The sequence below is a fragment of the Manis javanica genome, chromosome 8, assembly GCF_040802235.1.
Source record: "Manis javanica isolate MJ-LG chromosome 8, MJ_LKY, whole genome shotgun sequence".
NCBI classification, from domain to species: domain Eukaryota; kingdom Metazoa; phylum Chordata; class Mammalia; order Pholidota; family Manidae; genus Manis; species Manis javanica.
Genome location: NC_133163.1, coordinates 3,754,487 through 3,781,428, shown reverse-complemented (window position 1 = coordinate 3,781,428; position 26,942 = coordinate 3,754,487). Strand labels below are relative to the sequence as shown.

Genomic DNA, 26,942 nt, shown 5'->3' with positions numbered 1-26,942 from the left:
TTCTGCCTCTTCTGTCTTGGTTCTAGTCACGGAGCCCTGGGCCATCACCTGCTCTGCCCTGAGCACCCGAGGCACCCGTGAGCTCTGCCTCGGCCCTTTAGCGGGGCTGCAGCGCGGGCATTAAGAACCTGGGGGGCCCGCAGCACCAGTAACTGCCGGTGTGCCCAGAAAAGTGCCAGCATCCCGGCAGGCCCCACCCCGCGGCTCATGCTGTTGGCCAGAGCCCACGCAGCCCCTTGGGATCTCTGTCTCAGACAAGGGTGCCACTGTCCCACCTCCTGCCTGACACGCATTCCCACGGGCCCTGGGGAGGCAGCAAATAGAGGCAACCAGCAGACTGGCCCTGTGCACGTTCTGGTGGGAGTGAAGGGCGTGGCCTCCCGTGAAACAGGTCTCCAGCCTTTCCGGCCTTGTGACACTCCCAGGCCGGATCAGCAACCCACCCAGGCCTTAGCACAGGCCCCGTGATAAAAACCTGTTTATCCTGCCTGTTGGCCACCCACAACCGCCTGCCCGTGACTGCTGGGCCACCAGCAGTGAGGGCCTGGCCGGACACGCGGGCCCCTGCCCCCATGGGCTCCGGGGGCGCTACCAGGCTCCAGACTTCCCCGGGACGGACAGCCACAGCCAGAGAACCCCCTCCCCACCCATTTCTGGAACATTCCATCAAGGATCCCTAGGTGGCTTGACTGCAATCCAAAGCTGCAATTAAAAATTGGGGCCCTTTTTAAATCTTTTTTCACTGACCCGATAAATAAGGAGCCAGCTTCTCTGCAGGGCATGCTGACCGGTGCTGCAGGCTCCACCTGAGGAGCCCACAGGACCCCGGCCTGCACACCTGCCCACCCGCTCCACCGGCGAGCACCAGGCCAAGACGCAGCGCAAGGGAAAGGAGTGCAGTTCTACAGATCGGAAAAGCCCGCCAGGAGGGAGTGTGGAGCTGGCAGAAAGGGGCCAGGGGCCAGCCCCCCAGTGCCCGGCCCATGCCCACCCCCACAGGAGGAAGCAGCAGCTCCCCAGGGTGGGCGTCCCTTTCATTGGCAGGAACAACTTAGTCCTGAGGGAGGCGGGCGGCCACACAGACAAGAGGCTCAGCTGTCACGCTAGCACCAGACTCCTGATGGGTTCGTGCCTGCTAGGAAGCAGAGAGCTCGGTCAGCAAAGCCCCGAGGTTGGGGAAAGGTTGGAGGCCTGCCACCCCTCAATCTTTGAGGTGGGGACCGTTCTCGGGCCAGCAGGAGGAGCCACCGCCACTCAGAAGACCCCGGCTCGTAAGCAGGAAGACCAGGAGCAGTGATGAGGACCCGCGGCAGGGCCCAGCGGGCACACCAAGGCAAATGCAGACTGTCCTGCAGGGGGGCCGGGGCGCCCCTTCCCTCGGCTGGCACCCCCGCCCGGAGGCGGCTGCATGTGAGCTGGGGGCGGGGCGGGGGCGAGAGCCCCAGGACAGATTCAGGCCACTCATTCCAGTTTCCTCTTGGAGAGTGAATGCCCCTCGTTCCCGAGTGAGTGGTGGCTGTGCCCTCTGGCTCTGCCCCGTGTTCTTCCAGTCTCGGGGGGCTCCACAGTGAAGGGTGTGGGGCCGGCTGCCCCGGGCCCCTGGTCCTCCTCTGTTCCTCTGAGTCCTCGGAAGACCCAGCAAGCCTGGCTGCCCAGCGGCGGGCCTCAGGACTGTGGGCCTCCACAGGCCGCACGTCCACGCCACGGGCCTCCACAGGCCGCATGTCCACGTCACGGGCCTCCACAGGCCGCACGTCCACGCCACGGGCCTCCACAGGCCGCACGTCCACGCCACGGGCCTCCACAGGCCGCATGTCCACGTCACGGGCCTCCACAGGCCGCACGTCCACGCCACGGGCCTCCACAGGCCGCACGTCCACGCCACGGGCCTCCACAGGCCGCATGTCCATGTCACGGGCCTCCACAGGCTGCACATCCACGCCACAGGGCCCAGCCGGCACCCTCATGACAAGGTCTGGAACCCTGGGGAGAGAGCGTCTAAGTTAACCTCTGGACTCGTGGGCCTAAGTGCAGGCAGGTGAAGGCTCATTACAGTCCACGTCACCCAGAGACCAGTTGAAGTTGCGGGCAGGATGGCTGAGGGTGTCTTCTGAATTGTTACCATTACAATCTAAAAACTGATGACAGAGTATTTCTCAGCCAGTTACCAATTTCTGGCAGTGGGCTCAAGCATAACCACCTCATCTGTATGTATCATTTCCTCCATTGCTGATGTTGGCAGATTTCGCATGATCTGCCTTGCAAATAAATCTTTAAAAACAAATCACACAAATATCCCACATTGCCACCAAATCCTGAGGATTCACCTTGCTGGGGGCTCAGCCTGGCTCTGTCATGTGAAGCCCTTGTCCATGCTGGGCACGGTTCACACAGCAAGCCTGCCACTGGGGTTCTGAGCCTGTTTCCCGAAACATCCCCTCCAAAGAGCAAGGCGCATGTGCCTGGTGAAGCCAACCTGGCCACCTGGCCCCGCCCAGGCGGGTGTAAACATGCCGTCCCTGCCTGCCACCCAGGCCCAGACGCTCACTGTTTGCACAGGTGACCACGGGCGTTCCAAAGGCGTGTCTGAGCAGTGGCTGCAGGCGACCAGCCCCACCCCAGGGCAGCCAGCCGCCTCTGCTACCCATGATGTGCCCTCTGCGGCCGCCAGCTGAGGGGCTGTGGAGTTTCCGGACACCTAGTGCCACTCTCACCCGGCCCTGGCTCCAGAATCCCCTGCTTCCCACTCGTTTCCTTCCCTGCCCGTGTCAGGGCCCTGGACCGAGCGGCGCGGGGCAGCGAAGGCTCCCCGGCACGTCTCAGTCCCCTGCAGCAACACTCCGTCCCCCGCGCTAGCGGCAGCCGAGTCATATCCGTGAGTTCAGTGCTGCGTGGAGACGCCCGCCCTAGACACACTGAGGACCCCGTGGGGACCGGACATCACAGGCCGATCCAGGACCAAGCGCGCGTACACCTCCGGCTCCTCCCCTCCCAGCAGCGGGGCTTTGTGCACACAGGGGCCAGCACCAAGTCCGGGCGGGGACCCAGGTCCCTGCCCTTGGGTAGCGAGAACCCCCCGAGGGCTCACTGCCTCTCTGAAAGTTGACGCTGTCATTTATTCCAAAAGAAGGTAAAAATGAAAATCCCTCAGCTCCCCAGTCCATAGGCAACTAATGATTCCAGATTCAGAAAGTGGCCAGAATTGTTGGAGTCCATAAAGCCTGCATCTTGTGGGCACACACAGAGCAGTTAGCACCCCTGCAAGGCCCCAAGGCCCAGCCTTGGGGGGCGTGTGTGAGGCTGGGAGGCCAAGGGCCTCACGCCACAAATACACCAACAGTATCAGTTCCTGCAAAGCAAGAGGCCAGGCGAGGACGATCGCTCCCTGCATTAGAGGCCCGACGCGGGTCACCTCTGCGGGGCCGAGTCACCACACCGGGGCTTAACCCGAAACTTGACTGCAGTTTCAGCCCTCCCCAGGAACGGAAACGGGATTTCATGGTCAGCATCGATGAAACAGTCTGTCATTCGAGTCGGCCCCACCTCCCCTAAGAGAAGACAAGGCGATCGGCATTGCGGAGCCCCCGGCTCACCCCTCCGAGGACGCGGCCTTGCCCGGAACAGGCCCTGTTCTTTTGCTGAACACTCGCCCCCACCCCTGCCGTCTAGTAGAACCTTCTGTTTCGTACCAGCCCTCAGAGCCCGCTGTCCTCGCTCCAGAGGGGAAGCTGCCGGTTCAATCGCTCAGTAAAGCCAGTGGGATCTTCCGCCGGCTTGGATGACCGCAGGTTAGAACGTTTGGGTTAGTGACTGAACGGCAGGCACACGGCTGCTCTTCAACATGACCTGGTGTCTTAAAACACCGGGACACCAGGCGTCGACTCACCCGAACACATCACTGAGATCAATTTTCATTTTGATTGATGTTAATTTTGAGATCAACTGATTGCAAACCCATGGTCTTGTCAATCTTCCAGGCAAATGACTGAGTCTTTTTTTTCTCCTTGAAAAATCTGAGAGAGGGAAAAACAACCAACTTAAATATCAGTTTTTTCTGAAATACAGTAATGCCACCAGGCAGAAAAGAATTCACACAGCAGGCCTGAGACTGCTTCCCTTGGAAGGAGGCCTCTGGCTGCCGCCTGGGAACTCACTGAGAGGGCGGCCGCCGTCCCCGGCGACCGAGGGCCCCTGGCTCGCGCCGTGACATGCCGGCGGCAAAGTCCGTATGACTCTTCCTGTGACTGGCCTGGGGGAAAACGACAACAAAGCTTGAATATCGTGAAAAGCGAAAGAGGGCAGCTTAGTGTTCACAGGCAAAGGACCGAGCACCCGCTGTCCCATCGGTCACTTGCAGGATGGCGGCCCCAGGTGGCTGGGTGACAAGGTCTCCCAGGAGCCTGAGCAGAGGCAGAGGACCCCTGAGAGGCCTTGGTTTGAGGGTCTAAAACAGAATAGTAGAGCCAGAAACGCTCAAGGAGAAAGACTCAGCAGCTAGATTTGATCGCATCACACCGGGAAAGGGCGGAAACAGCCCATCGATTCTACACAGCACCCGGGCCCTCTTTCTGCCCCGAAGCCAGAAGACCGTGGAGGGCACCAGACCGTCCAGCCCAGCCCCACCGTTTTACAGATGCTGGAGTTGAGGCCAGAGAGGGGCCGGGTCTTGCTCAGGGTCCGTGGAGGAACCCAGGGCTGACCCTCCCCACTAATCCCAAGCTGCCAGGAAAAAGCAACTCTTCTTTGTTGTTTCTTAATCAAAAGACAGACTCTCAAAGGTCAGAAATCTGAATACCTTTAGTTCGGAGAGGAGAAAAGACCTTAAGGTGATACCAAGAACCATGGAGAACATGATTTCCAAGGACAGGTCTGGGCCCAGGGCAAGGGTTCCTGGTCTCCGGCTCACAGGGTCTGCTCAGGCCACCTGTCCCCTCCACCCCCACCCTGCCCTCAGCTCCACTAAGAGGGTCAGGTGGCCAGCAGGGGAGCACCTTGAAGCGAGGGGGTGTGGTCCCCTGCCTCCTCTGGAAGCCAGCCCTGGCGCTGGCCTGGCTGCACGCTGCCCTGATGCAGTCGGGCCAACCGTGCCTCAGACCGGCCAGGGCTCGGGGCTGGGTACGGACTTCACTTCACTGGGAAACATCAAGTTCACAGGAACATGGCACAGGGCGGCAGTTGCCAGGGCTGGGGAGGGGTCAGCACAAAAGGCCAGGAGGGGCCTTAGAGCTGTGCCCTGTGTGTTCACGTGGGCTGGCTCAGAGCTTGGCTTCAGAGAAGTGAGTTCACGGCAAGTCACGCCTCAGTGAGACAAATGTAGGGGGTTCCCAAAATACTCAGAGCTGAAAGGAAGCCCGCAGGCAGCTGGTGGCAAGGAGTGCAGCCCCCGAGCCGCGCCTTACTTGGGGAGCCCCTGTGCGCATGGGGAACGTCGCCCATGCACTGGCCACGGGAGGCTCCTAGGAAGGGAGAGCAGGAGAGCAGACCACCCCCAGCTCTGATGTGCCCCCTGCCGCCGTCTTGTTTTCTAACAGACAAGTCATTCAAGCCCAGGCTGGGCTCGCTCAGGGGACAAACCCAGCTCTTCCTAAGCGTGCCGTTAAGAACGTGACCACGCAGCCCAGACAGGGAGGCGGCATCTGCCCTGAGGCCCGGAGCCTCGGGGCACTGGCCTTCCTCGGAATCCAGGCGGCAGCACCACCAGGCCCTGCCGGGAAGCATACGGTCACAGGCTCAGCACGCGCTCCTTGTGACCCACTCAGGCTTTCCCAAACTGGGCTCCTGGGAACACCGGTTCTGAGGCAGAAGTCCAGAGAAACGGGCAATGCTCCAAACCAGACCCTCAAGCACATCACTCGCCAGCATTTTAAAGGCTAGAAAGGTTCCAACAAAAACAAAATCTGCATTTTCTCTTCTCTTTTTTTTTTAGTATTAACTGACATCCACACCTTACCCGGGTCCCTTCCATCTTCACCTGCCATCCGCTCTGCCCTGGGACCACCCCCAGGACACCCGGTCACACGTGGGCGCTCGGTTTCTGTACCCCTTGGCTGTGGTGGCCGCTCAGGCTTCCCCTGCTCTGGGGCGGCTGTGAGGAGCACGTTCGGTGAGCTCTGCCCGTGCCGATTGCTGGCGTTTCCTTATGATTCTGAGGTTGTGCACTTGGGAGGACGATGCTCTTGCCGCAAGGCAGCAGGGGCCGGGCCAGCACCAGCTGGCCGAGGGGGAGCCCGCCAGGTTCTCTGTAAAGTCACCTTTCTGCCCCCTTCCCCGTCCTCTTAGGGGGTCACCCTGCAGCCCGCACAGCAGTGCACACCGTGCTGACCGCCGGAGCAGGCGTCTGCACGTCCGTGCCCGGAGGCAGCCCGCCCCGTGTGGTTCCACCACTCGCTCGCAGCAGCGCGCACTCACTGTGACTGCGCCCGAGCCTGATAAACACCACGCCCTGCTCTGCCCCGGGCTGGGCTGAGACTGGAGGGGTGTCTCCTGTCCTTTGCAACCCAACCCAACTTTGATTCCGATCCCCACAAGCACACACCCTGGGAGTTACTCAGGACTCTCTAGGCTGAGTTTAGACAAAAGTACCGAAGAGGTGAAATTAGATTCCTCCTCCTCCCGCCAAGCGCAGAGCGGGGCTGCTGCCAACCTCACCTGCTCTAGATCAGCTGGCTGGCACCAGGCTGAAGGACTTCCTACACACTTTTTAATAAAAAGGCATTTCACGCACATTGCTTTAAAAAAACAACTATTAAATGACACACAGTAAGTAAACGAGGTCCCGGACTCCTACGGTGGCCCCCGTGTGTCCCTGGGGAGCTGCTGAGAGGCTTCTCCACATGCAGCCTTTACACTCACCCACAGCATCTACACCTGGAGAGGCAGAAACCTATTTTGTAAACTTCCCATTTGGGATTCGAGGCCGGAAGGGCAGCACCCACTTGGGATTCACCCTGTGCATGAGTCAAGCCAGCAGCCTCATCAGGATTGTGGGGGCCAAGGCCGGAGGCCAGTCCCAACTCCTGCCACGTGGCTGCTCGGCTCCCCCTGCGCGCACCCCTACCCCCCACCCACGCACCTCCCCAGGTGCCCAAGTGCCAGCTTCTCGGACTCCCTGCCTGGCAGCCTCTCTAGCTGAGCAAAGAGACAGAACTCAGCCATCCTCCCCCCACCCCTACTGCCCCTCCCCACCAGCCTCAAAAGTTACAAGAAAAAGCTCCAGTCACAGAGATTCACTGCAGAATTCTTAGAAATCAAGTCACCTTGATACACAAACCCCTGCAATTCTTCCTGGCCACTCCTGGACCCTTCCTCCTGGCCAAGGTCAAAGTGGGCCATGGGGAAGCCCCCAGCCCTCCCCTGTCTGCATTCCTGCCCTCTCCCCCACCCCACCCCGGAACTTGGCTTTCTGCCCCCAGAATGCCACCTGCCCGCTGGGCTCAGTCACTTTGGGTGACCAGGTGACCATGCCTTTACCTCCTTCGGCTTCTTTATAACCACCCCCCCTGCCCTCTGCGGACTATCCGCCCAATCCCGGCCCTCCCCGCAGCTGGTGACTCGGGTGAGCACTCCAGGGCTGATGTGGGCAGGTTGTTTCTGCAAAGGCCTTCCTGCCTTGAAGCTGGAGAATATTAGAGCATTCTCCTCTGTTGTATGTGTGACAGTGTTCGACTGCAAGTTTGGAAGTCACCACCTCTGTCCTGAGAGCCTCCGAATCTCTACTCTTGAGACACCCCCACGTGCATGCACCCCCACCAGCTGCACTTTCCTTGCTGGCGCTTATGGAACATTTTCTGGTTCCTACTTTTCTGTCTCTGTCTCTGGGATCATCAACCCCTTCATATGACTCACCAGCCATTGCCTGGACCTTTTGCTTGTGCCCATAGCTGTGTCCCAAAAGCCTGGCACCCAACTGAGCACACAGCCGGTGCTCAATGAGTATTTCCTGGATAAATGCATGCGTGCACATTCTGAGACAGAGCAGGGATATGGGACAGGAGTCCCGCCACTGTAAAATCTACTCAGCCTGCAAAAAAGGCCCAGCTTATTCTTTAACTTAACCTACACGCTGTTCTTCCAGCCCCTTAATCAATTAACTTTGTAACCAGGGCGAGAGACAGACCTCCGGAGTGTAAATGAACCTACGTGGATAAAGAAGGCCGAGATGGGATCAACACAGTCACCTAAATAACTCCATTCTTACAACAAAACTTCAAAGGAATTATGAATCACCTGTGCATAGCATGCCTTATGCTGACCCCTGCCCAAAAGACCCTATAAAACCCCCAACCCTAAACCTTTAAGAGCTCCTCCTCCCTGGGGTTGCCCACACGTACTGTCTTATACCAAATAAACTTTCTGTTGCATAAGCTGACCGCAGTCGCCTCTGAACTCTTTTCCACGATAAAGACAAGAACTCTCCAGCCTCCACCTCTGGGGGTCAATGTCTCTGTCACTTTGCTATTTCATTCAGCTTTCTAGTCTCAACACAATCCTTTTCTCTCTCCCTGTTTTATTTCAGACCAGGGAGGAAGTGGAAGCTCTCAGAACATAAACTCACCACCCAGTGCTCCACGGCTCCCCCAAACCCTGGGGTGGTAGGGATATAATTCCCATGCCGTGCAGATCAAGTGGACACTGGACGCCAGGTGACCCTGGCTTCAGGAGTTGGCATGGGGTTTGCACTATGCCAACCAGTTCAATTAACTTCCCTCCCCTCCCCCTGCTCTCCCTTGCTTTCTACCGGCTGCGTGGCTGCTGACACTGGCTTCTACCCTCGCTTTAATGAATTCCTTTCTTGCTGGCACTTGTTTGACCTGATCAAGAATTCTTTCCCAGTCAAGAACCTTCCCCATCTGGGCTGAGGTTTCACCTAATGTGCAGGGAGAGGCCTTGTCAGACGCAGCTGCCTGGCAACCATTTCACAGCGACCTCTCACCCAACACGTCCTAAGCGCCATGCTTCCCGGATCTGCCTGCCTTTTGAAGTCTCCATGGCAGCTAAACTAGCTCCACCACCCTCTGAGCTCCCCAAGCTGGAAACCAGATTCCACTGGAGGCAGAATAGCTAAGAGGTTCACACCCAGACTTTCTGGGCCAAACCCCAGGTCAGCTGCCCATCTGGCTGCAAGGTTCAGATGCCTAAAAGTGTCTCAGTCTGTTTCCCCACTGGCAAAATGGGCAACTGGTGCAGGAAGCCAGAACCCAGGGGAGGGCTGCCCGCTGCTCTCCGTACTGGTTTATGATTCATCAGAACTGGGAGACACAAGGGTACATGACACCAAGATGAACATCCCACTCCGCACAGATTGCAGCCCAAGGGAATCAATCACAAGGCTCAAAGGGCACCCTGCCACTGGAAAAGTGACATTTTAATTCAGTGTCCCCTGTCTTCCGGGTCAGTGGAAGTCGACAGGTGACACAGTATTTTCTTATTTGATGGAGGGTTGCCATCAAAACTTTCCCAGGAGGCCCTGTGCAGTGGGTTGAATGGAGGCCCCCCAAATATGTCCTCACCCACACACCCTGAACTCCAGGACCTATGAGTGTCCCCAGGGTTTGCAGATGTAACTGAGTCAAGGATCTCAAGACGAAGTCTTCCTGGATTGAGGTGGACCCCAAATCCAATGACAGGTGTCCTTATAAGACAACAGAGAGATTTGAAACACCCAGGGGAGAAGGTGGTCAGAAAGGGAACCGACTTTTATTTGAGTTTCAAAATGCAACATTAAAGATTTCAAACATAAAAGGATATATATAGAGTGTATCGTTACATTAAAAAACAGTCCCAGACCCCACCTGGGAAAAAATCATTTTCATAGACTGACCTCACAGGGGTCAAGAAGTCATACTATGGAACCCTGGGGTTTTAAAATGTTAAAGTTAGGGAGCAGCAAGCCAGCCTCTGGCCAGTGCCCTGCTGCCCCCTGACTTCACACCGCTGTGGTCATTATTCAGGAGCATGAAAAGCCTCAGAGCAGAACCGACCTGGAAGCTGCAGGGTGCACCTATACCCACAGTCTTCTGGGGTCTCTGCTGGTCACATGTGGTAATTTGACATTTGTTAAAGCTGAACCCTTGGCAAATTTTCCTAATAAAGCTTTAAAAAATGCACTTTGTAAATATGTTTTAATCCCTCAGTAAAACACTGGATATTAGCAAAAAAAGCTTTTATGATAATAAAAAAATGTCTCTCAAACAAAGCAGGAAGAAGAAAGAGATAATGGGCCAGGACCTCACCCAGGCAGCCAAAGCCCTAGGGGCAGCTCCCATCCCCAAGGGAGAGGGAGAAGCCCAAGCCAAGCCTTGGTCCCTCGCCCGCCGGCCCTGCGCTTGTCACTCCGCCCGTGGAGGCGTGCCCAGAAGCAGAGGCCCTGGGGGACAAGCCAGTTCCCCAGCCAGAGCCGCCTCCTGAGGGCCCGACCTGGAGCCCAGGTGCCTCCTGGGGCAGAGGCTGCTGACGGAGGCGGAGGTGAAGTCCAGAGAGCCGGCCTCCAGGAGAGGAGGAGTTGGGAGGGAGACGCTGGTGTGGAGAAAGGAGGAAGGCATAGAACAGATGCAAAATGGTCTTCTGACAGAGGAACTTAGCAAATCTACCCGAAGATCTGAAAAAACTATATATATATATATCGTGAGCCACCTCGTCCCCAACAAGATCGAAAACTGCCCAGCCCCCCCATCTCCCCAAAAGCACGGCGGGGATGTTGGAACAGGTGCCCTTGAAGTTAAGTTCAGTGCTTAACTCAATTCTGTATTTCTGCTTTAAAAAAACTTCTTTTAAAAAGTTCTCTCAACAATATTCAATAATTAATCAATGGTTCCACTTCGAGAACAGGCATCCTGTCCTTGCAGTAAAGTTTGTCTCAGACTCGTCTGCCTTGGGAGTGAGTTCTCAGAGGACCGGCCTCACTCGAGGGCACACGGGCAGCATGGAAATGGCGTCTTGCCCACAGGATGCTCTACCTGCTGGACACCAACACCTGGTTCAAGCTTCAAGTATCCGGGCACCTTCCCCAGCCAGGAACTTGGCAGAGCAGGCGGCCTTTAAGGGGCCCATTTCTGAGGATTTCCGCCCCACCACCTACCTCACACACACATACAATGTCCTTTGACACACTCCTAACTAGAAATGACCTGATAGGAACACCTCACCTCTGGGGACACCCTCCTCTTTCCCGTTCCCCAGCCCTTCGGCCAGGGTGGGTGCTCAGGAAACGGTTATCCAAGTGCTATAGTCTCAGGTGCAGTCAGGAGGCTGAAAATTGCCCCCTTCCCTAACCGCAGATGGAACAAGACCGGACTGCTCCAGATAAGGATGTTCGCCCCTTCTGTGGAAAGGGTCTTCGGGGACTGTACTTTGGTGCACAAATCACAGAAAAGGTATTTTTCCTTCTTTCTTTTCTCCCCAGTGTTAGTTTTTAAGATGGACACCTTCATGCCATACTTGGTATTATTTTAACCAGACGCTTTTACTTGTACAGTTATTCTGAGATATAATAAATTTTAAAAGGCAGTGAATTTTTTTTCCATTTTGCAATCTCCTGTCCCTTATGCCACCTGAAAAAAAAGGTCAAAACTTGTAACTGCAGTTCAAGACAATGTTGACTGAGCTTTAAAGGGAAAACAAATTTCAGACGAAGCCCCTTCTCTCTTTTACCTTCTACCTGTAAGCCAGTCTCTCCCGAGTGCCTGAGCTCCTACCAAAATCCATCCGATCACAAAGTTCTACAACCGAAAGAGAACAATCATTCATGCTGAAGGAATCCACAGCAAAGCCAGGCCGCAGGACCGCTGGGATTTTGTTTCTTTTTTTAGATCAGTTTGTTTTAGAGCAAACTACAAGTCAAAGTTGTATTTATTTTGGAGAAATACTGTGTAGCTTTGCTGGCAGACACTAATTAACCCCACGTGAATTCCCAGGTGCCCTGGAATTCTCTTGTGGGTTTGAAGGGGAGGCGGGTGTCCACACCTGTCAAGCTGAGGCTGTTTACTGTCTGAGGGCAAAGCAGGGGCAGCCCAGGGCCACCCTCGCTCCCTCACCTGGGCAGAGCTGGCCCAGGTCACCCCACTTTGGAAGACAGCTTCGAGGTGCAGGGCACCTCTTCTCCCCAATCCCCATACGTGGGGAGTGAGAGACCCCAATCAGCCCCCACTGCATACCGCCCCGCAGATCCGCAGGTCTGCCTCTGGGGGGCGCTGTTCCTCCACAAGGGACAGGGAAGGGGGTCTCTGAGGCAGAGACCCAGACCCAGGCGGTGGGACATCACCCTCCCTCGCAACGGCGGGGCGCCCCCAGAGGAGGGGCCGTGTCCTCACTCAAGCGGGGGCTCTTCACTCCCCGGGGGCAGAAACCCCACCCTCTCGGGGGCGACGTCCTCACTCCCACGCCGCAGGGTCCCCGAGGCTCGGGTGGGGCCCTCCGGGCCGCTGGCTGGAGGGGGCGCACCCCGCGGGACGGCCGCCGCGGGAAGCCCCTGGGCGGCGGGAGGCGCCCCCGGGCCCCGCACCTGCGCCCACCGCCCGGAGACCGCGCTGCCCGCGGCCTCCGGCTCCCAGAGAGCGGCCCCCGGTGTAGCTGGTCCCCGCGGGTGACCCAGGAGGGCGCTGCGGCTGGAGCCGGGCCGCCGGGGCGCGGGCTCGGGCGAGGAGGGCCCGGGGGCGCCCATCAGCGCCGCCAAGGTCGGAGCCGAGGGCCGCGCGCGGGGACGGCCGCCGCGGACCCCCTTCCGACGGGCGTGTCCGCCCCACTCCCGGGCGGCCACCACCCGGCCCCGAGGCGGGCGCGGCGATCCCACGCGGCGCCCCGGCCAGGGGCTGTGTAAGGACGTGATTTTGCCACTGACCCTTGACTCTCCTGTCTCCGAGGTGACGTCCAAAGCCTTCAGCGGGGCCGCCTGCCTCCCCTCGGGGCTGCGGAACCGCTCCGGCCCACCCAGGAGCGGCCCCGCCGCAGGCTGCGGGCCTCCCGCCGCTCAGCCGGGTCCCGGAAGGCTCCGAGCCCGCCCCTCCGCTCGGCCCGCGGCCGGAAATGCTCCCTCCAGCCCTCCCCCACCAGCGGCTTTCTTAACCTTTGCGGCTTGGTTTGGCGCCTTCTCCAGGAAGCCTTCCCTGACCGCCCAGGCCTTGGACAGGAGCCGCCCCTCTGCGCTCCCACGGTGGGCCGACCAGCCTGTGTGGCTCGCTAGGCTTTCACCCTTGAACCTAGGGACTGTCACTCCTAAGCCCCCCTCGGAGCGCAGCACAGTAACTGCTCAAAAACAGATTTTTAATGAATGAAATTAACAGAATTGAATCTGGCACAAATCATGTTAGCTGTGCAGTCACTAAGTTTTTAGTAATTTTCAAGTCAGGAAGTGTGGATCCTCCAACTTTCTTTTTTCAAGATTGTTTAGCCCTTTGAGGTCCCTTGCATTTCCATGTGACTTTAAGGATTAACTTGTCAATTTCTGCAAAAATGCCAGCTGAGATTTTGATATGGATTGTGTTGAATCCAAATTGTTGGGTAATATTACCGACTTAGCAATATTAAGTCTTCCTGTGCATGAGCAGACTGTCTTTTCATTTATTAGGTCTCCTCTAACTTCTTCCAACAAGTTTTGTAGGTTTCAATGTGTAAGTCTTGCACTTTTGTGAAATTAATTGCTAAGTATTTTATTATTCTTGATAGTATTGAAAACTGTTTATTTTCAATACTTAATAGTATTGAAAACTCTTTGTTTCATTGTTAGTACAGATGCACAGCAGACTTTCATATATGGGTCCTATATGCTGAACCCCTGCTGAACTGGTCCTAATAGCAGGGGAAGGGTGTTTATTCTCCTTAGGATTTTCTATATACAAGATCATGTCATCTACAAATAGAGATAATTTTCACTCTTTCCCATTCAATCATCTTGACTGACTGCCCTGGCTGAAGCCTCCAGTACAGCATTGAATAGAAGTTGTAAGAATGAGCATTCTGTCTTGTTTTACCTGTGCATTTAATTATAGCACCAAGCACCCTGACTATGCTTGAGTCACAAAGGCATGTAAAGTAAAAGACGAAATACTCGCAGATGAAATGATGGGATGAAACCCAGAAACTGCTTCAGAAACCCTGAAGGAAGGAGGAGGGGGTGTGGGCTGTGGATGGGCTGCACGGGCCGTGACCAGTTGGTGGGTTAAGGAAAATTATGAGAATAAGGGCTTCCATAAAGTCTTTTGTCTGCTTGTGTGTATCTTTGAAATTCACATAACTGAAAAGGAAAGAATCAAAGTAAGGAATATTTAGAGCCAAAAACAAAAGAACTAAGGAAACAAAGAGCAGGATATTAAGGGAAGCAAAAGGTCCATCGAGGAACTGGAGCCCTGGGACCCACCTGCAGCCGCCACCGCCGAGTGGGAACACCTTCCTCCCGCGCGTCCACGACCACGCCCCATCCCTCCCCGCAGGGTGCCAACAGGCCTTCAGGCTAAAACTAGCTGTGGGGCCCCTCACGTGTCTCCTGATCTAGAACTGTTTTGCTTCCATGGACTGATTTGTGGAAGAGACCAAGTTAAATATTCTGCAGAATCTTCTGGATTTGTCTGGCTGTTTCCTCCAAGTGTTGTCCAGGTTGTCCCTATATGCTCGTCCTGTATTTCCTCTGGACTAGAATTACCAGGATATCCTCCTGTTTTGGACACCTAAGCTATTTTCACATTTTCAGTCTTGCAAAGAACATTCTTGTACCTTCCTCCTTGGGCAAGAGGGCAAGAAAGCAGGAAGGGGACGTTCTCCAGGAGATGTGCCCAGCTGCTCTCCGGAGCCACTGTGGCGTCATCAGACATGAGTTCCTGCCCTCCGGAGGGGTGTGTCTCCCTGTGTGTGTGCTTTCCTTGTGCTCACGGTGAGGACAGGCATCTTCTCACAGGTCCACCGACCTTTCAGGCGAAGAAAGGGAACTGAACCAGCGGAATCCGCACAGAGATAGTACCGATCAGTTTCACTGAAAGGGGGGGTGCAAAACAGCCTGATTCGTTACATCCACAATGAATGGTATCCAAGTGTTAAACGTTTTATTGGTTTCATCCATTCAACTTTAAAAAGTGGCTAGCTGATTTATCAATTTTTTTGCATTCTGATTTGTTAGTTTGTTTTGTTTCTAATCTTGAATTAAAAAACAAAACAAAACAGTGCTGCTTTTTGGACCCCATTTCAAACTCTTTCACTGGTCAAGTGTTGAGCCCCTAACTTACTTCCACAGGAAGATGATGTGGCTTCAAGCAGACAGATACACTCGGCAGACAATATGCTCAGCTCGTTGGCTCTGCAGTAACAGAGTCTTTGGGTGAATTAAGAGCATATCAAAACCTGAACAAAGTCCCACTTCCTGGAATGTCTTTCCCAGGAGGTGAAGTGATGTTCCTTCCTACAGAAGATAATCTGTAATCACCCTTTCACAGGTTTGAGATTTCAGAGTACAGCCAATCCCTTAGAAAAGGGAACAAAAGCTTCCTAAGTGATACAAAATTATTTAAACAAACTGTGTGCCCACAGGAAGGGGAAAGTGTCAGTGGTGTGTAGTTATTCATTCAATCCACACACATGTATCAGGCAGGCGGCAGAGTCAGGAAGACAGGCCACAAATAACCACTGCAGGACAGTTGTGAGAAATGCCTCACGGAGCGGGGGCAGGGACGAAGGTGGGCCTGGCAGGGGCTTTTCTGAAGAAAGCAACGAGGAACCCGAGGCCAGACGGAGAGTCTTTGCCTGTGCAGAGATGCACAAGGAACATCGTGGGTAAGTTACCACCTGATGCAGACAGGTTTCTGTCTGGGTTATGACAAAGTTTCAGAAATCAAGTGGTGATGGTTGGACAACACTCTGAATGTAGTTAAAGCCACTGAATCGTACACCCAAAATAGTAAATTTTAGGTGTTTTTTACCACCACTTAAAAAACAAGAGAGACCACCCCAGGTGCAGTGGCTCTGGCTGGTGAGGCCTTGACAGGGGACTCTTGTCAGTTTTGAGTCACCCACGTGTGTTCTGGGGACACCGTTACCTCAGGAGGCCGGAGGGGAGGCAGAAGGGCGTGAGAGGGCCAGACACTTGTTTTCCCAGCCTCTCTTGCAGCTGGGACACAGGCGTGGCTAGGCACAGGCTTTGAATGGGGGTCTTTGAGTGGGGAAGCTGGTGTGGCGAAGGCTGACATCTGTGGGCAGCCGATTCGGGAAGTGGGTATTGGAAGAACAGCCCGTCCATGGGTCCACCCTTGCTTGCCATGACCACTCTGAGCTTGTTTCCTCAGTCGCCAAAAGGGATCGGTAGTGATACCATCTTTGTAAGATTCCAAACTCGAATGAGGTCCCCTAACCATGGTGGTCGAAACTGGCTGGTGGGTGTTCTTAAAATAATTCCCTCTGCTGTGTGTGGTAAAATATATGTGACATAAATGTACAATCTTAAATGCAGGTAAGTGTGCAGGTCAGTGGTATTAAGTGCACTCACACTGCTGTGCAGCCCCATCCGTCTCCGTCTTGCAGAGCTGACCCTGTCCACACGCAACACTAACTCCCAGCCCCAGCGCCCCGTACTGCTTTTTGTTTCTGTGGATCTGCCTACTCTGGGCATCTTATATAAATGGGGACATACATGTGTGGCTTTCATCACTAGCTACTTTCACTTGGCGCAATATTTTCAAGGTTCTTCGTATTGTAGTATGAATTAGTACATATTCCTTCTTACAGCAATAATACAGTATTTCAAATAATAATCCATTTTATGGATTACCACATTTTATCTGTTCATCTGTTGAGAGACATTTGGTTTGTTTCCACCTTTTGGCTACTGGGAATCATGCTGCTATGAAGATGTGGGTACACGTTTGTATGAACACATGAACACGTCTTCATTTCTCCTGGGTAGATACCTAGGCGTGGGATTCCTGGATCCTAGAGTAACTCTTTTATGTTTAACTTTTGGGGGAACTGCCAGACCGTTCTCCAAAATCACCCCATTTGGCGTGCTGCCACAGAGAATTCCAGTTCCTTCACATGCTTGCCAACTATTATCTGTCTCCTACTTATGCATGGTTTCAGAAATCTCTAAGTCAAAATAAATAAAGGAGCAATTTGGAACTGTAAGTGAAAATACTTGTAAACCGAAGTGCATAGGCTAATTTCCTCATGCCTGTTTGAGTGCCTGACACATGCCTGACCCTGTAATAGGGACTTGGGTTACCTAAGAGGACAAAACAAACACCCCCCGTCTCAGAACTCAGGACTGGCCATATTGGCTCTTCCTAAACCCGTCTTTGTGGGCAGAGTGGAGCCTAGGATGTTCACCCCAGTCCTGACTCCAGACCCACTACCTAGAAAGTGCCAGGAGCAGGGGCCATGGCCGAGGGGAAGTCAGCAAGCTTGTGCCCTTGTCCTGCCTGCTCAGCCTACATGGCCCTGTGTTTCTCCATCTGTAGATGAGATGCAGTGGGCTGGAAGGAAATGAGGGGCCACCTGACAAGAAGGGGGGTCTCATGGAACAGGGTGGTGGAAATGACCTACCAAATCGCCAGTCTTCCTGGTGGTGGGGACAATTTTCAGAGGGTGAGCCCAGGCCCCACTCTGCAAGAGGCCGTCCAAGCAGACCACCAGGTGAGGTACTGAGCAGTCTCCAGTCCAGGTCTGAGCGTGAGGCTGACAGCCAGTGCCCCAGGAACACAGGTAATGATTGTTAGCCTCCAGCTTTCTCCCGCCACCAAGTCTGGTCTCCCAAGCCTGCTGATGCAGTCTCTCCCCCTGGGAAGCCTCCACTTACCCCTTTGCTGAGAAGGGGTCAGCTTCCAGGAGCTTCCCCAAACCCTGCCCTGCCAGCAATGACCGCCCCCCTTGCTCTGTGCTTCTCAGCTGGGGCCTTGCTGTAGCTGCCGGAGTTCAGCTTTGCTCCACCAGCCTTCCCCATCATACCATTTGTTATCTACATGGCTCACCCAACTGTAGGGGCTGGTCTTTGTAGGTGCTCAATAAAAGCTAGATGACTCTGCCTGGTAGGAATTACTAAAAGTTCAGATGACACAGAGAGGGCACAAGTAGTCTAGGAAAACTTCCTGGAGGAGGTGAGGCCTAGGCTGGGGCATGCAGATCACACTCCTGAACAACTCATGTGGTAGAAGTGAGCCTCAGTAACCTCAGAGTACTGGGACAGAAGGTCCCACCTGAGGAGACAGTCCTCAAAGTAAAAGTTGTCAGTTATTCAGCACTTTTCATCAGACACCTACTAAGCCCTCTACCTAGGAAAGTGCCAGAGCAGCCCTTTAAGGTATTCATCTGATTTACAACTGAGATAACAAAGCGCAGGTCTATCTAGCAAACTGCAGGTCACTTTTGAACACCAGTAGGCTGCTTTCTGTAACTTCCATTTGCTATTCAATACATCATTCAAATTCACCTGTCTTCAGTACATTTTAAGCCAAGGGATTTTAGTAACTATGTACAGTGGTGTAGTCGCCACCTCGCCGCTTCTGTTCCCCAAGTTCCCTTTTGTCCCCTCGTAGTCAGACCTCGCCTGCATTCCCGGCCCCAGGCCACCCAGCTGGCTTCCATTCCTAACGTGAAAATGAAATTGCATAGTAATATGTAGCTTTTTGTGTCTTTTCACTGAGCATAATGCTTTTGAGAAGATCCACTTCTCAGTAATACTGAGCTTTCCAACGTTAAATGACATGTCCATGTATCTAGGTCTCTAAATTTCTCAGCAATTTTCTTGAGCTCTGCATACAGGTTTTGCAAGGTTTTGCAAGGTTTCGCAAAACTTTCTGTAAAATCTTCTATTTAAAGCATGCTATTGTGAATGAAACTTTTAGATTTAACTATTTGCTGCTAACGTAAGTCCAATTGGTTTTGTATTCTTGGACTTTGCTAAATTCATGTTAATCTGTTTTTGTGAATTTCTTACTGGTTGTCTACACAGACAAGCACGTACCCTGTGAACAAAGCAAGCTTTTACTTTTCCATCTGTACACAGCTTTTTAGTCCCACCCTGCGGTGAATGAGAGCTAAATACAAAAACGTCAAGTAACACGGGACTTTGAAGCAGTAGGGAGGGGACTCCCTGTGGGAGGTGGAATGACAGCCAGCAGGGTGTTTCAAGCCTCCCTGAGCCCAACTTCTCACCCTCCGGTTAAGTGCCTGCCAGTTGGCTGTAAATCCTTTCCCCACCCACCCGCATTGAGGATGTGCTCTCTTGGGAGACCACTTACCAGAAATCCTGTTGATTCCCTCAGGTTTGTTTGCTGCTTTTGATATGAATGGAAGCCTCAGCATTCTTACTAGACCTGGGAAAACGATCTTCTCTGCCCTTCAATTCCTGCTCTCCCACGCTGCAACAAGGGGGCAAAACCACACAAGGACCTTCGAGTTAAATTCAGACTCAAATGCTGCCTGTTTGTCCTCAAGTAGAGGTTCTGCCTCCTATGACTTTAAGGACTAAATGGGACCACTTCCTGGGCAGTCAGCTCCTCCTGAGCCCTAGAGCAGCCGTGTGCTATATGTACGCCCTTCCCCCTCACATTTGCCAAGCAACCTTGGACTCAAAAGATCCACTCCATAAAGGTGTGCTTCCCAACTTTTCCAAAAATCGCCCAGTTTGGGGACAGAAGGCTCTAATGTAGCCGTTACCACTCCCACCCATGAAGAACATAACCAATTCAGCCAACCCTCTATCATCCACCTAGCCCAACTGTTCACAGCCATGATCACCCACCACCACAGGCATCTCACAGCCTCTTCTGCAATACACTTTCACCTTGTCATCTGTGGAGAGTGTCCTGAAAAAGTCACACGAAAACTGGGAAGAAAAAAACCCACCACGTACACCTTTCCTCCAATCTTCTAGTAGGCAAGGTTTTTATAGTATGGGACCTCCCCGACATCTGTGTGTAACCGCCCTTCCCCAAATAAGACCATTTCCACCAAATCTTTTAATTTATCTGTATTTGTTACAACCTTTTAAAGCAAACATAACTTGAGCACTACATTTCCATTCACAAAACTTACTTTTTAAACAGCTTTACAACAAACACGTAAGTAGGCTTGTAATTTTGCTACTCTAAATACTTTTCTTTGGATACAAGCCCTATGAATACTTCCATCAAGTTGGTTCAGTAAACATACTAACTTCTAAAGGCCTGGTACATGCAGTTGGTCACTACTGAGGATTAAAGATTTAAAAAGTAGGTCTTAGAAGATCAAAGTTCTTTTAACCAGTATTTTTCTTTTAAACAAGTTATACTTCCAAACACTTCAGTGACAGGATATTTGGTCTAAGAGGTCAGCTCAACACTTTTAAACAATGTTAACAGGTCACGTACATCTCACAACAAACGCTACCTTAATCAGTTAAAAGCCAACGTGAAACCAAGAAAAAAAACCTAGCTCTGCTTTAGTGCCTAAAGTATCACAGTATCACACTTAGAAGTCTAACCCTCCCCTGAAGTTACTGTCATGCTGTATAGGTTTGAAGCATTAACACAAACGAACATAATCCTTGGAAACAGAAAAATGCTCCGGGCAGACTTAGTCGACTTCTTCCATGCGGGACGTGTCGTCGTCACCCTCGAGGGGCGGCATCTCCTCGGTCACAGCGGCACTGCCGTCGTCAGCAGTGGGGTCATCTTCATCAATACCTTTTGGAAGTAAAAATCTATTAGATTTCTGGAAGCCAGCTACTTATACTTAGCCCGATGCTACTCATCGATGCCCACTTTCAAGGCAGAGACTTAATACTGCTTAAAACCCCCATGCAAGCCTGTAACACATACAACTTTATTCAGTTTAGGAGAACACTTGTTAATCTGATTTTGTGGGATGAAAAACTAAGCCCTTTTAACAGTCCCATTTTCCCTTCCCTGGTACAGTGGCGGTGTACAAGGCTTACCAAGACCAAGTTTGATCATCCTGTAGATCCTGTTGGCATGCGTCTGGGGATCTTCCAGACTGAAGCCAGACGACAGGAGTGCAGTTTCGTACAGCAAGATGACCAGATCCTTCACAGACTTGTCGTTCTTGTCAGCCTCTGCCTTTTGCCGCAGGGTCTCAATGATGGAATGGTCAGGGTTGATCTCCAGGTGTTTCTTTGCTGCCATGTAGCCCATTGTTGAGTTGTCTCGTAGGGCTTGAGCCTTCATGATTCTCTCCATGTTTGCTGTCCAGCCATATGTGCTTGTAACAATGCAGCACGGAGATGTCACCAATCGGTTTGACACCACCACCTGCAATTCAAAGCATTAAGTGATGCCTGGGCCTAAAAAGACGATCTAACTTTTCATTACCTCCGTCTACTTTATTGTGAGACTGCATCTAAGGAACTGAAGTACTGACGAATCAAATACTATGTGCAAGCTTAAGTACCCAAAGCTTTCCCTGTACATCCCACACGTTTCAGGTCTTTGAGAATCTTACGAGACAGCCACCACTAAATGCAAGGGCTAAGTGGAAAGAAGTAAGGAGAAAAGGGCTACTTGTAACTCAAGTTTGAGACCCCTAACACTGCCTATAGGAAGTGATTGGTAATTGGGTAATGTAGATGAAAAAGGACATTGTATTCACGTACCTTTTCTACTTTTTTCTCCAAGATGTCCTTCATGATTTTGCAGAGGTTTTCAAATTTAGTTTTTTTCTCTTCCTGTTTCTTTTTCTCTTCTTCATCTTCTGGAAGCTCCAAGCCCTCTTTGGTGACTGACACTAAAGTCTTGCCCTCAAACTCCTTCAGCTGTTGGACACAGTACTCGTCAATAGGCTCGATCATGTAGATCACTTCTAAGCCATGCTTCCGTAGACGCTCCACAAAGGCAGAGTTTGCCACTTGGTCCTTGGTCTCCCCTGTTAATACAGGCACTGTTAGACCTGGTTCCTTCCTTCTCCCACCTAGTCAGCCCTAACCCGAGGCTCGGCTCACTGTAAGATCATGGGGATTAACTAGTTTACAAACAAGTACCATGTGGGTATAAAACACCCACAGTTCCTAGGTCACCAAAAACACCAGGAGCATAAAAATCGTCCACTACCTGTGATGTAATAGATGTGTTTCTGGTTTTCCTTCATTCTCGTGCAGTAGTCCTTGAGGGAAACCATCTCATCACCAGAAGCAGACGTGTAGTATCTCAACAGTTCTGAAAGCTTCTTCCTGTTCTGAGAGTCTTCATGTATTCCAAGCTGAAAAACAACATTTGCTTTAGAAAGACCCCTTCTGCATTAGAAAGGCATTTAAAGCTTGAAAAGCCTGTTTGATCACTGCTAAAGGTCAATGAAATGCCAACCTTAATATTTTTGGAGAATTGCTCATAAAACTTTTTGTAGTTCTCTTTATCTTCAGCCAGTTCAGTGAAGAGTTCTAAGCATTTTTTGACCAAATTCTTTCTTATAACTTTCAAAATTTTGCTCTGCTGCAACATCTCGCGGGAAATATTTAGAGGGAGGTCCTCCGAGTCCACCACACCTCTAATGAAATCTAAAATAAACACCAAATGCAGTCATTCCAAGGCAAGTAAGTATATGTGACCTCCCCCTCCCCCCACCCCCAGAGTAACACCAAAGATTAAGGATTCCCTGCAACATCTCACGGGAAATATTCGGAGGGAGGTCCTCCAAACTCAGCTGCTTAACAGACTCCCTCGAGTTCACAGGGTCAAACGTTATAACCAGCAAGTTCTTCATAACCCACCAGACTCACTCAGATATTCGGGGATCAGCTCCTCGCAGTTATCCATGATGAACACTCTGCGGACATACAACTTAATGTTGTTCTTTTTCTTTCTGTTTTCAAACAGGTCAAAAGGAGCACGTCTTGGAACAAATAGAAGGGCTCTGAATTCCAACTGTCCCTCAACTGAAAAATGCTGTAACAAAACACACACTAAATGATAATCAACTGATATACAAAAAAATTCGGCTACTTAACCGTCAGCGAGACACACTAGGGGATCAGAAAGCTGCTGCAACCGGACTCCGTTCAACACCAGCTTCGAAGCCCTCGTCACTCACCTTCACCGCCAAGTGGTCCTCCCAGTCATTGGTCAGACTCTTGTAGAATTCTCCGTATTCCTCGTTGGTTATGTCGTCAGGATTTCGGGTCCAAATCGGCTTTGTCTTGTTCAGCTCTTCCTGATCGATGTACTTCTCCTTGATCTTCTTCTTCTTCTTCTTGTCGCCATCCTTCTTTTCCTCCTCCTCTTCATCGGAACCGACGTCTTCTATTTCAGGTTTGTCATCAGACTCCTTTTCCTCTTTTTCTTTTTCCTCCTCTTTGTCTTCTTTTTCCTCGGCCTCATCATCGCTGACTTCTTTATCACGTTCCTTCTCCACCTTCAAAAGAGGACATGAAGTCACATCGCCTCTGCCTTCTTGAACTAAAAACCAGGCTGACTGGAGTGGCTGCGCTTTCACCAAAGCCTCCATCAGCCAAGCCAAGCTGAGAACCATTAATGCAGCCAAGCCTTGCGGCACAATCTGATGAGCCAAATCTTAGGTGCCCTGCCACCAAGACGGTAAGTAATAGCTCAGTAAATACGAGTCTGAGGCCTCTTCCTTATTAATTGCTCTACACACAGGACGCACAGAGACTCACGAAGAGAGTGATGGGGTAGCCGATAAACTGGGAATGCTTCTTCACTATCTCCTTTATTCTTCTTTCCTCCAGGTACTCGGTCTGATCTTCTTTCAGGTGCAGGATTACCTTTGTTCCACGACCCATGGGTTCGCCTGAAGGAAACGGAACTCAATTTCAATCTCAACATCAGTGTCAAGGTTAAAAAAAAAAAGCCCAGCCACCCACCCCACGCCATTCCCAGCAGATTTTGAAGTACATAGAGCAGGGTTATCGTTACTTCAGATGACAGAGTCCAGAGCAGTTACCTGCCTTGCTAAGACTAGTAATACAAGGTCACGCTGTCACACTACTTGCTTACTAGCGTAGCTTGCTCCTGAATGTCAGCGAACAGCCTGAGCAAATTCCACAGCCCCCGAACCTCCAAACGACTAACCCCGTGACGTAACTGCCTATCAGGTGCCTACCTGTGTCAGTCCTGACAGTGAAAGATCCTCCCGCGGAAGACTCCCAGGCATACTGCTCATCGTCATTATGTTTGGTGATCACCGTCACTTTCTCAGCAACCAAGTAGGCAGAATAAAACCCGACACCAAACTGGCCAATCATGGAGATGTCTGCACCAGCCTGCAGTGCTTCCATGAACGCCTTGGTCCCAGACTTGGCGATAGTACCAAGGTTATTGATCAAATCGGCCTTGGTCATCCCAATTCCGGTATCCACAATAGTGAGAGTTCGATCTTGTTTGTTTGGAATGAGATTGATGTGCAGCTCTTTCCCAGAGTCTAGTTTACTGGGATCTGTCAGGCTTTCATATCTGATTTTATCCAAAGCCTGTTATGAAAGACATACACATAGTCATTAAACACAGAATCCCAAAATGGTGAAATTTACACTGAAACCCAAACCCACTGCCCTCCACTAATAAACGTACATCTGACGAATTTGAAATAAGCTCCCTCAGAAAGATCTCTTTATTCGAGTAGAAAGTGTTGATGATCAAGGACATCAACTGGGCAATTTCCGCCTGAAAGGCAAACGTCTCCACCTCCTCCTCCTCCATCGGCTGGTCTTGGGTCAGGGTCTCCTCGGGCATCTGCAAAGACACGCCGCCAGCTTGAACACCGCAGGCCCCGACGCCGCGGCGCCCCGCAGCCGCCTCCCCCAGGCACGCCTGGGCGCCCACGGGAGAAACACGCCAAACCGAAGCTGACCCAACGCGGGAGGCCGCCGACAAAGGGATGACCTCATTCGGGGCCGCGGCGGTGCGACGCGCATGTGCCCGCCGCGGAGGCCGCGCTCCGGGGCGGGGGCGCAGGCCCGCCAGGTCGCCCCCGGCCGGTCCGGCGCGCAAGGGCTGCGGCGGAGCATCCCCGCGGCCAGGCAGGCCACGCGGCCCCCCTGCACCGCGGAAGCCCCGGCCAGGCCCTCCCGGGGCGGCGGCCGCGGCAGGCCCGGGGCTCCCGGAGTGCGCAGCGCCCCTCCGCAGCGGGCCGGGACCTTTCCCGGCCGCCCAAGACCCACCGCCGGTCGCCCTGCGCCCGCCCCCGGCCCTAAGGGTCCCCGACGGACCCCCTCACCTTGGTCAAGGGGCCGCGCGAGCTCTACAACGACACCGCACCAGGACGCAGAAGCAACTGGCGCTCCGCCCCCGCGCCCCCCTTATATAGACGCGGGCCCGCCCGGCGCGCGGCGCCTTTTCCAGAAGCCTCCCGAACCTTCCGGAAGAACCCTCCCCAACCGCCGCGGCGGTGACGCGCCTGCGCCTGCGCCCTGGCCCGCCCCTCCCCCGGGCGCGTGGCCCACGCAGGGAACGGCCGGGCGCCCCTCCCCCAACGGCCGCCGCGCGCGCCCTGCGCCCGCCTCAGTGCGCCTGCGCGGCCCGGAAAGCTCGGCAAGGTGTCGCGCCTTCCCGAGCCTCCGCCCTCGAACGGGCCTCGCGCCCCGTGCGCGTCCCCGCCTTCCCCCCCGCCACGTACCCCTGCCAGCCGCGGCCGGAGGACGGGGGGCGCGCGCTCGCGTCCCTGCGAAGTCCGCGAAAGTAAACTTAGTTCTTGGCGTGTCTCCCTTCTGTGGAAGCTCCCCTCACCAGAGGCCGAGCCCAGCTTCAGGGGCTCGGGCAGGGTGAGGGGCGCGGTGCCGCGTGTCCACGCCTGAGGCTGTGACTACACGTTCGGGGCTCTGTTGAGGGTTTGTCCGCCCTCGACAGTGACGGTGGGTTAGGGCCCTGGGATTTGGGCCCCAGGCATCTCCCAGGGCCTCGCGGCCCGGAACCGGGTGCAGGCGAGCGGGGGCGACCCCGGCTTCCTGCCTCCATGGGAAGGAGCCCCGGGAGGCGGGGGTCGTGTCTGGACGAGGGGGTCCCCCGGGCCTCCGGCGGCCCCGCGCGGCCGGGTCTGAGACGGAGTGGGCCGGGGCGCGGACCGCTGCGGGTAATGCCGAGGGCCCCGCCGCGCCGCACAGCTGGGGCTGCGTCAGCCCCGAGTCCCCCAGCCCCGCGCCGGCCCCTGGGGACGCCTCCCCAGAAGTCCGGTTCGCACGGAAACCACGGCCTTCCCTGGCCTGGAGCCCGGGCTCACCCAGCTACACCCATCATGATTTTTTGTAAAGCCCATCTTCTTTTTTTATTATTCTAGGTAACTTGAGGTATTTATATGAACGCTCCAATTCATGGTTTAGGTGATTAAACTTGCCTCAAAAAACAAATTCTAAATGGGAATTCTAAAGCGTTTTGAACGCTGCCAGGTCAGAGTTGTAAGGCTCCGGGTGTCCAGGGGAATCCTGGTAGGTCGCCCGGCTCGGTGGCCGCGTGGTTTTGGGTCCGGGAACTGACTCCGCCCGCAGCTCCCCCCGGGAGGGGCCCTGGAACCAGCCGGAAGCCCCTCCCGAGGCAAACGAACGAGGCTGAGCTCGGCCCCCTCCACCTTCTTGTCTCCAGGGAAACCCTGCTTTTCCAGGAACCGGGTTTTCAAGCTCGGGCTCGAGACCCGTTAGGATTGTGTGAAATCAAGCAGGGCGTCCTACTAGCGCTAAGGCAGGGAAGTCACGGAAACTCCCAGGCACGTGGGCGGGGCCGGCCACGTGGTGCGCGTAGTTGGTTCTTTGTGGGGTGGACCGCCCCGAGCTGTGCGGAAGCTCTGCCTGCAGCCCTGGGACCTCCTGCACCCGTGGCTGCCCGCCGCACTCTCCTGCCTGGAAGGCCGGCCCCCTCCTTCCTACCCCACTCAGCCATGCCCCCCGAGGTTTAAAATGTAGATAAGTCATTCAAAGCTCCCCCTGTGAATTTCCCTGTTTCTGGTTCTTCACCTCCCCTCTCCTTTAGAAAACTTGCACCAAGGCCACTCCAACCAGTTTCTCAGCAAGGTCCAGCTTTAATATCTCTCCCTCCTTC

The 26,942-nt window shown here is 53.7% G+C and overlaps 2 protein-coding genes and 1 long non-coding RNA gene across 7 annotated transcripts; 1 reads left to right on the top strand and 2 right to left on the bottom strand.

The window, feature by feature from the left end:
• Positions 1–132: 132 nt before the first annotated feature.
• Positions 133–13,007, bottom strand: LOC140850692 (uncharacterized). Of its 5 annotated transcripts, none has more exons than XM_073241845.1 (4): positions 12,836–13,007; positions 4,155–4,249; positions 3,690–4,013; positions 133–1,983 (listed from the first exon to the last, which is right to left on the bottom strand). In XM_073241845.1, exon 4 carries the CDS (start codon positions 1,965–1,967, stop codon positions 1,104–1,106), a length of 864 nt encoding a protein of 287 aa, XP_073097946.1. In that variant the 5' UTR covers positions 1,968–1,983; positions 3,690–4,013; positions 4,155–4,249; positions 12,836–13,007; the 3' UTR covers positions 133–1,103. The 5 variants fall into 5 exon arrangements, with proteins under 5 accessions (XP_073097946.1, XP_073097944.1, XP_073097947.1 ...); XM_073241843.1 differs by having other exon boundaries at positions 3,887–4,013; XM_073241846.1 differs by lacking the exon at positions 4,155–4,249.
• A 2,592-nt stretch (positions 13,008–15,599) lies between these two features.
• LOC140850691 (uncharacterized) lies at positions 15,600–20,509 on the top strand. Its single transcript, XR_012133662.1, has 2 exons — positions 15,600–15,753; positions 19,233–20,509. It is a non-coding gene; the product is annotated as an uncharacterized lncRNA (long non-coding RNA).
• On the bottom strand, positions 19,925–25,329 carry HSP90AA1 (heat shock protein 90 alpha family class A member 1). Its single transcript, XM_036991735.2, has 11 exons — positions 25,132–25,329; positions 24,486–24,647; positions 24,019–24,385; positions 23,573–23,706; positions 22,990–23,310; positions 22,679–22,844; positions 22,266–22,456; positions 22,014–22,161; positions 21,560–21,828; positions 20,885–21,218; positions 19,925–20,633 (listed from the first exon to the last, which is right to left on the bottom strand). The coding sequence occupies exons 2-11, from the start codon at positions 24,645–24,647 to the stop codon at positions 20,524–20,526; spliced, it is 2,202 nt and encodes a 733-aa protein (XP_036847630.1). The 5' UTR covers positions 25,132–25,329; the 3' UTR covers positions 19,925–20,523.
• Positions 25,330–26,942: the final 1,613 nt, after the last annotated feature.

Excerpts from the sequence above, each read along its gene's own strand:
- LOC140850692 (XM_073241843.1), bottom strand. The coding sequence starts at position 3,915 with ATGAAAATTGATCTCAGTGATGTGTTCGG. Across the intron at positions 1,984-3,886 it reads GATCTCAGTGATGTGTTCGG|GGTTCCAGACCTTGTCATGA; the intron begins GTGAGTCGACGC and ends CTCTCTCCCCAG.
- HSP90AA1 (XM_036991735.2), bottom strand. The coding sequence starts at position 24,647 with ATGCCCGAGGAGACCCTGACCCAAGACCAGCCGATGGAGGAGGAGGAG. Across the intron at positions 21,829-22,013 it reads ACACATCTATTACATCACAG|GGGAGACCAAGGACCAAGTG; the intron begins GTAGTGGACGAT and ends CTGTATTAACAG. Across the intron at positions 21,219-21,559 it reads TGGAGAAAAAAGTAGAAAAG|GTGGTGGTGTCAAACCGATT; the intron begins GTACGTGAATAC and ends TTTGAATTGCAG.